Genomic DNA, 12,561 nt, shown 5'->3' with positions numbered 1-12,561 from the left:
TCCGGAGACGCACATGTCATTTCCTGCAATGGTCTGTCCACCTGCTTTTCCCTCCTGGGGATTCACGGGGGCCAAGTCGCTGTACCCCCCCCCCCCAGTGCTGCAGCTGAGCTTGGAGCCCTGCCTGCACAAACGCTCGTCTCCCAAAATGCCTGTTCCCGGTGGGGGCCCTCAGTGCCGTCCGTTGCTCCTCAGGGTTGTGCTGAACTGAGTTCTGAACCGGACGCTCTCACACAGCACGAGAACTCGGCCAGCGTGCGGTTGGAAAGGCACGTCTCCCGAATCCCAGGAAGGCAGGATGGGCCACGGGCCCCGTCAGGGGGCCCTTTCTTGCCAGAAGAGTGAGGTGGCCCACAGGCCTTGAGTCTGCCTGGCAGGCGGCTGGAGAGGACTGCTCGGGCTTGCCACTGTCCCCTCCCGCCTCTCGGCCACTTGGTGGCCACCCACCGTTCCACTTCTGCAAGGCTGGAGCATCTCCCCCAAGACTCGGTTATTTTCGCTTCAGTCCGTTTTCCCTCTTGCGCGACACTTTAAATCTTGGCAAAGCTGCTGGAGTGCCAGTCCCTCTTTTGGTTTTCTCCTGCAGTTTTAACTTTCGAAACTGAATCTTATGCTGCATTTCAGGTTTTCAGTTGTTGTGTGCTTCAGAGAGCTTCAGCTGTTGCGCAGGGTAAGCATGCAATGAATAAATAAATGAGGAGAGAGTTGTGGGCAGCAAAAGCTTCTTGCTGAGGGGTGCCTGGCTGTTTCCACCTCCCGGAATGCAACTCTGGGACCTCACCAAGCGAGTCCGGCGGAAGTGGTCTGCATGTTCACCCTGGCTTACACTGGGGGGGGGGGGGGGGGCTTGAAATCAAGGCATGCGGAAGGAGGTAAAAGTTAAAAACAGCCATCCCTAGAGAGATGGTTATCTCCCAATGACCCTCTTTCAGCTTGAGAGAAGGGATCATTTGGAACGGTTAATGGCCCAGACTAATTGGCAGGGCTTGTGTCTGCAAGTGACCACTGATTGAAAAGCTGGGTGCACATAATGACTAGGCAGGTCCAAACCCTCGTCGATTTAGCAGGCTCCTTCCCGGCTCGGGAAGGGCGCTGGGGCCCTCGCATCCTGCCGCTGGGGCTGGAGCTCAGGCGTGCTGCGACATTGGCTCCGGCGACCAGACTGGCATCCCCCCATCTGTGCCTTTCTCTCTCTCTGGCTTCCCTTCCACAGGCCTCAACATATCGGGGGCTCGGGCTGAACTGCCTGGTGGTGACTCAAAGGCTGCTCGGGCAGGAAGGCCAAGGCTGAGGGGCTTCCAAACATTCTGGAGCGGGCGTGGGTCAACCCTGGGCCCCAGAGTGTGGGCCGAGGGGGAAGGGGGTGCGGCTCAGAGAGGGGGTGCTCACCTGGTGGGTGGGGCTCCGTCTGTTTGCAGCAGGTGGGCTGGCAGCGGGGGGACAGAATGACATCCTGATGGGGCATTAATTCCAGGTTGCATCCGGGTCTCCGAAATCATCCATCACCACATGAGCCTGCCCTTACCTGCAACCTGCACGTCCAGCTTTTTGTGATACTGCAAGCTGCCTCGTGGTGGCAAGGCACCCTGAAGGGCGGGTTCCCTCATTTCCCAGTAAGGAAATCCATCGGGAACCCACTCGGTTGCCATCTTTGCCCCGTGTGAACTCAAACGCCTTGGTCCCACCCTGATGCTTTGGGGTCTTGTTTCCGTGGGCCCTGGCACGGCTGGGTGGCAGAGGGAAGGATGATGGGCCAATTCAAGGTATCTGCTCCCATGCAGACACTGGGGAAAGAAGCGGGGGGGGCAGGGGGGTCCCGCTGAGCCTTCGGGTGAGCATAGGGAGTTGGGGCCCAGGTCCCCGCAGCGTGGCGGGCTCTGTGGCTTTTCTACCACAGGCCCCAGAGGGCGCTGGGCGGCCCCTCAGGTGTCGAAATCCCAAGCAACTCTCTCCCTGCTCCTCTTTGCAGGGCTCGGGCCAATGTGAGCGATGGAGTCCTCCTTCGGCAGTCTCAGGCGTGTGCGGCGGTGGCAGCGGGATGCCGAGGTGCCCCTGCAGCGCCTCGCGAGAGAGGAGGCCCATGTGGCCAGGAGCACGCCGGCGGCAAAGCCCGGGTCCTACGGAGTCAGCATCCGGGTCCAGGGGATCGATGGCCACCCCTACATTGTGCTCAACAACACCGAGGGGGGCTTGTCCGGAAACCCCCCGGCACCAGAAAATGGCCAGGAGGTTGCATCGGAGCCACCTGGTAGCCCAGCGACGGGCTCTGGCCCTGCTTCTGTGACTGAGGAGAAGGCTGGCGAGGACGGGCCTTTCTGGGATCCTTTCAGTGCCCCCCCAAGTGTGTGGAGAAGCCTGAAGCAGAGCAGAGTGGACCGGGGCGAGGACAGCGCCTCCCTCTGCAGCTCCGGGCTGCCCGGGTCCTCCGGCCTGTTGAACTTCCAGAGGCACCCCGAGCTGCTGCAGCCCTACGACCCGGAAAAGAGTCTCCCAGGTCTGGCGGGCCTTCACCCAGCCCCGCCCAGCCTGCACAGGTGCCTTGCAGATGAGCTGGGGGGAGACAGCGAGAGCCAGGTCTCCCCCCTGGAAGCCACGGCCTCCAATAAAGCAACCCTGCAGTGTGCAGAGCTGTCCAAGCCAAAGCCCAAAACCGTGGACTTGACCAAGCCTGCCGTGACGGGAGATTCAGGCCGGGAGGGTTTGGAACACCCCAGTGCCACTGGCAGTCCAAACGGGCTGCACGGGTCCCTTGAGTCGCTCTCCTCCAGCAGTGGGTCCCCCTGCACCGGGAGCCCCCCAGGCTGCCTGGAAGCCAGGAAGTGTCGGCCCGACCTCCTTCCCTTCCGCAGGCAGGACTCCGCCGGGTCGGTGCTGAGCGGCTCCTGGCGCTCTTCGTCCTCGGCCGCGCCAACCTCTGCCGCCTCCTTGTACCGATTCCTGCTCGATGACCAGGAATACGCCATCTATGCTGACAACGTGAACCGGCACGAAAACAGGAGGTACATCCCCTTCCTGCCTGGGACCGGCCGCGATATCGACACCGGATCCATTCCGGCCGTTGAGCAGCTCATAGAGAAGTTTGGCAGAAGGGCCAGCCCACAGAGGAGAGGCCGGCTGGCGATACGGAGCAGGGTTCATCCGGAAGATCGGAAGCGCTCCCGGAGTGTTGACAGTGCCTTACCCAGCGGCCTTACAGGGAACGGCGACTGTTTAGATGAAGGTAGCAAAAGCCTGGGGGTGTCATCCGAGCATTTGCCGCAGCCCTCCGGAGTTTGCCCACCGAAGCCATCCCCTCCGGACCAGACATCGGCTGCGCTTGTGGGGTCAGCTGCCCCTCGGACCGTGAGCAAAGTCCGGGTGATGGCAGGAGCGAGAGACTCTCCAGGCAACCCTTTCCATTCTTTGCAGTACCACAAGCAAAGCAAGACCACCAGCGAGAGTTTTGTGCTCAGGTCCTCCACGCTTCCAACCCAGAATAAAAAAGGGGAAAACAGAACAGTGACTTCCACTCTCTTGTTACCAAACCGTGTTGTGACTCAGAACATTTCGGTGAAAACGCGGGCTTCTGCCTCGAACGCTCAGGTAACTTCCGGGTGTGTGCGATGTTTGTGTTAGCCAGCAAAAGGCGCTGCCCTCCAGAGGGGAGGAAGGTTGGTTTCTGCCACGTCTTCTTGTTTCTGCCATCCAAGGCTGGGCAGCTGGGCAACTGGCTTGCCAGTCTGGGCTGTGGGGAAGCGGCGTGGGGCTGGCGGCACCTTGGGGGGCATGCAGGACTGACCCGTGGTCCAAGGTTGCAGGGCATCTGACTTCCCGAGGCAAAGTCTCAAGCAAGCCACCGGAGGGATGTAAGGCTCCCTTTTCCTGCTCTTGGGGCTGAGGCCACCAGCTCCCGGTCGGCTGTGAGCGTGTGATCCAGGGGACCTGTGCCGCTCGGTCTCCCTGGCTGTACCGTGGAGGATCCGGGCACGGAGCACTTGGATTAGGGCTGTGCATGCATGCCAGGAGCTGCCCCACATGCGGCCGAGGCTCCTGATGCACCCAAGCATCTGGGGCGCAGCCTCTTTGAGGCACGGGGGCAGCAGCCCCTCCGGGGAAGAGGCCCCCCCTTGCATCTGACGGCTTGCTGGCGTCATGCTTGCAGGTGACTCCCGATCTGCTGGAGGGCCAACGGGAACTGGCGCAGCAGACCAACGAGGAAGCAGCCAAGCAGATCCTCTACAGCTATCTCAAGGAAGGGTCAGTGGGCTTGCAGGGAGGCGGCGGCGTCATTGGGCCAAGGGCCTGCAAGGGGGCGCTTTGGGGGCATGCGGCCTGACCCTTCTGCAAGGGTTTGCCCCGACAGCACGTTCCCATGGCAGCCTCTCCTTTCTGCTCAGCCCTCCCATTTACCTCTAAGGTCAAAGCCATGTTGATTTTAAGCAACCAGCAATTATCTGTACTTGGGTGTGTTTTTGGCGGCTGCACAGGGCTTGGGGGCGTCGGGTCATTCAGCCATGTGGGTGACCTCAAGGGGTCCCATGTCCTGGATTTGCTGGCTGACATTTATTCATGCTTCAGAAGCAGTGAAACAGATGATGCAACGAAGAGGAAAGTCAACCTAGTCTTTGAGAAAATCCAGACTCTGAAGTCCAGAGCAGCTGGGAGCACGCAGGTAACATCCCTGCGGGGAGCAGTGTGGCCTCCCAGGCGGATCAGGGGATGCTTTGCGGCAGGGATGCTTTGTGGTGGGGATGGTTCACACACCTGTCCCACAATGCCCTGGTGTGATGCCACCTCGGGCTTTCTGGGAAATTTGAATGGCAGCTCCCAGGCCCTGGAGTGAAGGGCCCAGAGTGAGTCTCTGTGCAGCAGTCAGCCTCATCCTGGGCACAGGGCCCCGGTGGCCGCGCGCATCCGAGCCCTCCACTCTGCCTCTCACCGTGCAGTGATGTGCCCTTCTGCGGAAGGGCCCCCTTCCCGCACACCCCTCTCCACAGTCGCGCACACCCCTCGTGGCCCCCTTTCTTGGCTCACCTCCGAAAAGGGCATGCGACGCTGTTCCGACTGAGCCGGTGCCCTTTCGCGGCAGGCTTCTGAACTGTCTGCAGAACTCAAAGCCCTGGTGGAGCAGAAGAAGGAGCTGGAGAAGGAAGTTTCGGAGCTGCAGAGGAGGCTGGCGTTGGAGGGCAGGGTAGGAACCCCCAACCCCACATGAAGCCCCGGGGACGTGCTTCTCGGGGGAGCACAGTCATTCAGGTGGGGAGGTTCGAGCCCTTCCACGGCGGGAGGGTGGCTCTGGTCGCCTCGGCCAGCACTGCAGTGGCGCAGCAGGGGGGCTGGCAGCCAGAGCATCCAGCCTGCGCCAGGCTTCTCGTCCCGCCTGCATGGGGTTGCAGTGCCCGTCCCGGGCCTTGCTGCACGTCCGCTCGCTTTGTTGCAAGAAGGACCAGGCAGCCTTGGGCCCCGTCCCCGCCACCTCTTGCCCCTTTCCCAGAAGTGCCGATGTCTGCTGTTTAGAATCAGCGCAACCTCCGAGAGGAACGGGATGCAGCCAGAACGGAGCTGCAGGGGCTGCGGCAGCAGCTAGAGGCCGGCCTGGAGGAGCGAGATGCCCTCCAGAGGCAGCTGGAGGAGAGCGAGAAGGAGCTGCGGCACCACCTGGAGGAGTGAGTTTGGCGCAGAGAGGTGGGCTGTGTGGGCTTCCCCTTCGGCGTCCACCCTGCGGGCCTGGCCCTCCCTGACATTACCCTCGAGCGCCCCCCAGGGGTTGGAGGGAGCGCGCAAGCGAACGCAAGGCCTCCATGGAGACCTGCCGGCCTGGGTGGCTCGCATGGGAGAAGGGGGCTTCCCGGGGCCTGGCCAGGAGGAAGAGGGGGCTGGTGGGACACGCCAGTGCTCTGATTGTGCCTGGAAGAAGCCACCCAGGCGGGGTGAGCGGCTCAGCAGGAAGCCCTCCGCTTCCAAGAGGCCACGCCAGTGGGGCGGCTGGAGGACCAGCTTGGAGCGTGGCACGGGGCCTCAGGGTGGAGGGGCCGGCTGGGAGGGGCAGACCGCTCTGTCCTGTCCCGGCTTCCCCTGGTGGAGCCAGCGATGGCACAGGGACCCCGTCCTCTTCCCTCGAGGCTCTTCCAAGTGAAGATGGAGAGGGAACAGCAGCAGGCGGAGGTCCGGGACCTGCAGGGCCAGCTCTCGGAGATGCACGACGAGCTGGACGGCGCGAAGCACGTGGAGCAACGCGGGCGGGAGCTGCTGCTCGAGGTGAGCGCGGGACGGCCGTGGGCTGGGGGCACGTAGAGCGCCCGCCTGCCCACCTGCCCAGGCACGGGCCAGAGAGGGCAGGCCTGGTTTTCATGGGGGTGAGAAGCGCCTATCTGAACACTCCCTGTTTCTCGCACCACCGTGGCTCCCTCGGCTTTTCAGTGCTCATGTCCAGCCCAGCCCCTCTTGGAGGGGCCGTTCTCCGGGAGCCCCCTTTGAGATGATGGGTGTGTGCCAAGGGCACCCTAAAATGCAGATATGGCAGAGAGTCATGTGTGTTCTCTGGAAATGGCTGGAATGATCAGGAAGGAAATATCAAGACCTGCCTGAAGCCTCACGTGCCAGCACAGGCCTGAGAGGAGGAGGCCTTAACTGGCACTGACAAGGGAACCGTGCAGGTGGCAGGTGAGCCGCCTCCGGGGGATCATTCCGCCATTGGGGCCCTCCCCAAGAAGGCCTTCTGCATTGCTGACCTGTGTTGCGCCCTGCTTTGCAAGAAAGCGCCTGCAAGGGGGGCCTTAGGGAATGAGGTTGGGAGGGGCGAAGGTTCAGGGTAAAAATGCAGAAGGTTCGTGTGTTTGAGCCTTTTGGAAAGTTAGGAAGCCAGGCCCTTCGTCCTGTCCTGCACCCTCTGCCCCCGGAGGCCGGTCTTGGCCGAGTGTCCCCAATGCCCTGGGGGCCACGGTGTGTGCCCCCATCCGACATGGCTGACGCCCCCTTCGCGCCCCTCTCCCGTACGGCCCAGGAGCTGGCGCGGCTGCAGGGCGACCTCCAGGCGCTCCTGGCGGCCAGGGAGCAGCAGGAAGAGGTGCACCGCAAGCGAGAGCGGGAGCTGACGGCCCTGAAGGGCGCCCTCAAGGCTGACGTGTCCAGCCACGACCAGGAGATGGACCGGCTCAAGGAGCAGCACGGCCAGGAGCTCCGTGTCCTCCGGGGTGCTTTGGAGGAAGCCACCAAGGTCAGTGGGTGGTGCATGGAGCCGGGTTGCTGCTGGCAGGGAACCGGGGGGGGGGGGGAATTCAGGGGAGGGACCAGGCGGCAGTCGCCCCCCCTGCCCCGGGGTGAAGCAGCAGATCTTGGGAGCCCTCCTGGCTGCCCATTCCCCGGTTCCTCTTTTGGTCCTGCCACGCTGAAGCCCCACGAAAGCAGAGCCGGCTGGGGCTCGCCGGGAGCTGCATGGGAGCAGGACGCCCCCCTGCCCTGCACCGTGCTGTGGAGGGGCCTGGGGCAGCCCGTGTGGCCAGGCAGCGACGGCGCCAATGGAGACTGGCAGCTGCACTCCAGACGGGGCCACCCCTGGCAAGGCCCTCTCCTTCGTAGCTACCCGGCTTTCCTGTCTTGCTGGGGCACCTGGGAGTGGGCTCCAGGTGAGGGTCTTCGTGTCGGGGTGGGTGGATGTGGGGGGAGACATCCCTTCATCCATCCGAACCCCAACCCGCTCCCCCTGTGTCTTGGTCTCCACTGCGCTGCCCATGGCGTGGTCTTGCCTGGGGCAGCCCCCCTGAATTGCAGGGGCTCATGGGAGTGGGGGGAAGCCCGTCTGCTGGGAAGGAACCTCTCTCCGGCTCCGTCATCACAGTCTTCGCCCCACAGTCTTCGCCCTTCCTGGACACTCCCTGTTAACAGTCTGAGTTTCTGGGAGGAGCCGCTGCGGCAAATGAAAGCGGGCCCCTCCGCGGAAGCCGCACACGTCGGGGAGGGATGCTGGGTCCACGTGCCCCGGCCAGCCCCTTCCCTCTCCCGGCAGGCTCGGTTCCTCCACAGCCCCAGCCCGCTGAGTCCACAGCCTGAGGCCTCAGAGAAGGAGGGCGTCCTGAGTTAATGTTCCACCCACTCCGTGTGACCTTGGCCCTGCTGGACGGCCGAGCGGGAGGCGCAACCCAGTCACTGTCCCTCTAAGCAGATAACGTGGCTTTGAAACAGCCCCCATGGCTCAGTTAATCCTTCCCCACACGGGCTGCTCCCCGCCAAACTCTGTGCGGCTCCGGGAGGCCTGCTTTGGTGCAGCCCGGGCTGCTGGAAGGCGTGGTCGGCCCAAGCTGTGGGAGCCCTCTGCCAGTGCCACAGCGCGGGATTCCTGGGCTTGCCTGCTGAGCTGTGGGCAGCGCCGATCTCGGCCCAGTCTCCCCACAGCTGAGCACTGTGTCCTTCCCGGGCCAGGACACGTGCCCTCTTCAAGGGGGCGGGTTCTGTGGGGAAGGAGCGCATTCCTTGAAAGCTGTGGGGCCTGCCGGAGGGCTTCCTGCGGGTGGCACGACCGGGGTCACTTCAGTCTCCATGCTGCGTGAGCCCTGAGTGCTCTTCCCGCGAAGCCCGGCGTGTGGTGGCGGTGGCGGTGCAGAGCTGAGCTGAGGGGGAATGGGGCGTGCTTCGCACGGGCACTTCACACTTGGCCAACTCCCTGAAATGCAACAGTCCTCCGTTGATCGCACACAAATGCTTCTCAAAGTTGCGCCGCAGGCCAAGGGTTACTGCTGGCCCAGAAGAAGGAAGGCTTTAAAACCAGCGACAGGAACCGGGCTAGACCTGGATATTTCTGCCCGCGAGGCATGGCCCCGCCGGTTCCCACGTACGCCCCTTGCCGGAGGCCTGCCCCGGACCAGGCTCCCCCACGGCCTGCTGCCCAGGCTGGCCTGCACCTTGCGAGGGGAGTTTGGCAGGGAAAAGGGGATAGAGGCCAGGGCGCCCGAATCCACACCCAACGAGGCACGTATCCTGTGTCTCCCAGGATTTTAGAACTTCCTCGTGGGAAGTCTGTGTGGCCCAAGCCGGCCCTGGATCGGGCCTTCCCGAGCTTAGCCCCTGTGGCGGGCCAGCCACAGCGTCCCGGGCATTGCAGTGCTGGGAAGAGCTCTCCTCAGCTCCTGCCTTGGGAGACTGCGAGGAAGAACCCGCGGCAATCCCGGTCGGAGCTCCTTCGGGGACGAGGCCAAGGCCACGCAGCTTGCCCTGGCCCCGTGCCCCGTCCCTCACACAGCACCTGTGCAGCCGCCCACACCGTGTGGGGAGCGCTCCAGCCCACCTGGCCCCTTCCGCAGGCCGCTCCTTCTCCGCTCACGTGCCGCAGGGAAGTCCCCCGAGCAGCCGGCGGTTCAGACAGAAGGGCCAGCAGGCCGGCGTCGGAGGCTCCTTCTGGGGGCTTTCTGGGTTCGCCAAACGGCACCCTCCCTCCGCGGCTAAGGAGCAGCGAGCAAGTGAGCAGCGCAGACCTTGGTCTGCAAGAATCTCACCGGGCCGGTTCCGCAGCTCCTGCTCTGAGAGGAGGGCGCCCACTTTAACCCTTGGGAGCGCCGGCACACGCGCCCTCCCTCGCCCGGTCCCGAGCTGCGGCGGTGGGCGGGGGGCTCGGCGAGGTGCCCGAGGAGGGGCACACGCGCCCTGAGCAAGGCTGGCCGGTGCCGAGTCCGGGGTGGGTGCAGCCGGGGGCTGGGCTCGACAGAAGGCGGGAGAGCCAGCCAGGCAGCCGGGGCACCTTCGCTGCCTCCGGGAGTGGCGGCAGCACCACCACGTCCTTTGCACGGAGAGGGCGACCACGTGCACGGGCCTGGCAGGGCCTGGGGACAGGCGCCACTCCCCCCCAGCAGCCACACCCCCAGGCGCCGGGCTTTGAAGGGACGCGACCCGTCCAGTCAGGGATTGTGGAGTTCACTGCGGCCCTTTAAGGGGCTGCTCGAGTCTCCCATTAAGCAGAAAACTGGGGAGGGGGTGATCATTGGAATAGTGCTACAAATTCCCAGTACTTCCACCTTAAACGGGGGGGGGGGTTTGCACCTCCAAGCGCTCTGCCCCCATGCCAGAGGGTGATGTCCTTTGTTGGAAGGAGGAGGAGCCGGTCCGGAGGCAGAGGGTCCTTCGCTGAGGTAGACTGGAGGGGGCCTGCTCTGGATGCATGTGGGGAGGGCACCCCTGAGGGGGCAGCTCCTCCGAGTGCAGCACCCCCCCCCCGTACGCCTGCCAAGGCCCCCAGGTGTTTGGTGATCGAGTACCAGGCACGCAGGCCTGGGCGGCTCTTGCTCGTACCCCTTGCCCTGCCTCACCCAAACCCTCTGCGACCTCGTGATTCCAACCTATTTTGGGCTGGGGGAGAGAAGAATTCCGAGCTCGCTTCTAAGCAGGACTCCTTCCCGGAATGCCCTCTGGCTGCCTTCCCAGCAGAGCCCTCCAGGTACGCCCTGGAGGAGCCGAAAGGGGCACAGAGGGCACACCGATCCACGTCTACAGGGTGTTAGGAGACGAGGGGCCATCCAGCTGGCGGATCCCCCCTTGAGCCAGCATCTGGTGGACGCGCGAAGTGAATGTCGTGTCCCCAGGAGGTGGCCGCCCTGTCCCGCGCCCAGGCCGAGGCCGAGCAGCTGCACAGCGGTGCAGAAGAGCGTGCAAGAGAGGCAGCGGAGCGGGCCCAGCAGCTGGAGAAAGCCCTGCGCGAGCTGGAGGGCCAGCAGGAAGCGCTCAGCTGGGAGCTGGAGGGCTTGAGGCGAGACAGAGACAGCATGGAGGAACGGATGCTCTTCCACCAGGTGGGCTCCGGTGCGCTGCCCCTCCCCAGAGGAGGCGATGGCCTCACGGGCTGGCGGGCTGCCCCAAGCCGACTGCCCCGGGACCGTGGGGGCCAAAGCCTCGCAGTCCAGGGGCCCCGCAGCAGCAGGGGAGAAGAGGGGTCCGGGATCTTCGCTCTTCCAACGCACCCGTTTCCTGCGGCAGAAGGAGCAGCAGCGTGTGGCGGAGGCCCTGGCGCAGGCGGAAGCAGCCACGGAGGAGCTGGCGCACGCCAAGGCCACGCTGGAGGCCCGGCTGGAGGCTGCCCAGGTGAGGCAGCGAAGGGCTTGCCTGGCTTGGTTCTGAGCGTGGCCGTCCTGTCCGGCAGGGTCTGCAGGCTTTTGCCGCCGGGTGGCAACCGCGACCGTGCCACGTTCTCCAGGCATTCCGCAAAGTGGAGTGGGGGTGTCCCTGGGCCCCGCTGCTTCTGCTCACGCCCTGCTTTCTCCTGCAAGAAACCTGAGACGGCTTATGTGGCCGCCCTCCTCCTCCTCCTCCTCTCCTCCATTTTATCCCCACAACAGCCCTGCAAGGTAGGCTGGGCTGAAAGCCAGCAGGGGGCAAAGTCACTCGGAGTTTCACCACCAGATGGGGATTCCTGAGTCCCCGGCCCACGCACCCCATCTGCCTGCCACGTCACCCCGGCTCAGGGCTGCACCCCTGCTGGCTGCGCACACTGCCTTCCATCCTGTCTTCTGCACGCGTTTGTTGCGCTTCTGTCCTGCCCGGGAGCCGAAGCGCTCGGGGCTTCGCTGCACGTTTCACAGAGGGCCCCTTTCCACGGCTGCAGAAGGACCTCCAGCAGCTGGGCCAGGAGCAGCAGCAGCTGGCGGACCGGCTGAGGGACGAGGTGAGCCAGACGGACCAGCTGAGGAGGGTGAAGAGCGAGCTGGAGGCCGAGCGGCGGCAGCTGGACAAGACTATCGAGAAACTGCACGCGGAGGTAGGGCTGCCCCAGAGCCGATGGCGGGCGGGGAGGGAAGCCAAGAAACAGCCGGCCGAGACACAGGGCCGGAGAGGGTGGGAAAGGCGTGCAGAGGAAGTGAAACAGCCTCGCTTTAGGGGTTATGAGCTGGGCAGGATCACATCAGCGGCTGCTTTCGGGGCCAGCACTGGGGCTGGGGTGGGGAGCCTCGGCCCCGGGGGAGGTGCTGTGCCAGGGGATTTCTCCCCACAGAGGCTGTGGCCCCCTTGCCCAGGACCTGAGGTGCCTCTCGCACCAGAGGGCCATCCAGTTGGCCTCCAGCAAGACTTAAGGGCAAAATGCCAGTGGCTGTTCCTGGTCGGGGCCGCTTGCAGAGAGCCAAAGGGCTGCCCCAGGAGCGTGGCATCGGAGCTGCCCTTTCCTTGCCCACAGTCCACCCCAAGCAACACCCTGGCCAGAGTGCCTTCCTGGCCGCTTTCCCCCAGCGGGCTGAAGGAGACTCGGCCCAAGCCCTGTGGTTTAGTCGCCGCTGAGGTCATTCACCTCACGAAAGACTTTGTGGCACAACGGGTGGGAGAGAGAGCCCGGCCCAGTCATGGGTTCTGGTTCTCCTCCCGTGCCCACTTTCCTTCTCACTAGATGGCAGAAATTGTCGAGGTCTCCCGGGCATCCACCTTGGAGCTCCAGAACCAGCTTGATGAATACAAGGAGAAGAATCGCCGGGAACTTGCTGAGACGCAGAGGCAGCTGAAGGACAAAAACCTGGAGTTAGAAAAGGCGTGCCTGACGGCCATCAAACTGCAGGAGGAGGTAAGGGCTTTGGCCTAGCTGGCCCTGGCAGCTTCTCACCTGGAACACGGAGG

General features: G+C 64.1%; 1 protein-coding gene across 4 annotated transcripts in view; it reads left to right on the top strand.

Annotated features, from left to right (window-relative positions):
- CGNL1 (cingulin like 1) overlaps positions 1-12,561 on the top strand; it is a 35,569-nt gene that overhangs the window by 14,255 nt on the left and 8,753 nt on the right. For 3 of the 4 annotated variants that reach the window (XM_044438701.1, XM_044438700.1, XM_044438702.1), the window contains exons 2-12: positions 1,970-3,582; positions 4,142-4,236; positions 4,558-4,651; positions 5,069-5,170; positions 5,497-5,645; positions 6,102-6,237; positions 6,983-7,195; positions 10,548-10,754; positions 10,939-11,043; positions 11,564-11,716; positions 12,338-12,508. In XM_044438701.1, coding sequence (XP_044294636.1) covers positions 1,990-3,582; positions 4,142-4,236; positions 4,558-4,651; positions 5,069-5,170; positions 5,497-5,645; positions 6,102-6,237; positions 6,983-7,195; positions 10,548-10,754; positions 10,939-11,043; positions 11,564-11,716; positions 12,338-12,508 — 3,018 coding nt within the window. In that variant the 5' untranslated portion in view covers positions 1,970-1,989. The remainder of the gene's footprint in view (positions 1-1,969; positions 3,583-4,141; positions 4,237-4,557; positions 4,652-5,068; positions 5,171-5,496; positions 5,646-6,101; positions 6,238-6,982; positions 7,196-10,547; positions 10,755-10,938; positions 11,044-11,563; positions 11,717-12,337; positions 12,509-12,561) is intronic. The other variant, XM_044438704.1, reaches the window with a different exon arrangement.

This window comes from Varanus komodoensis, unplaced genomic scaffold, assembly GCF_004798865.1.
Source record: "Varanus komodoensis strain SLA01 unplaced genomic scaffold, ASM479886v1 scaffold33, whole genome shotgun sequence".
NCBI classification, from domain to species: domain Eukaryota; kingdom Metazoa; phylum Chordata; class Lepidosauria; order Squamata; family Varanidae; genus Varanus; species Varanus komodoensis.
This window is presented reverse-complemented; position numbering and strand designations above follow the sequence as displayed.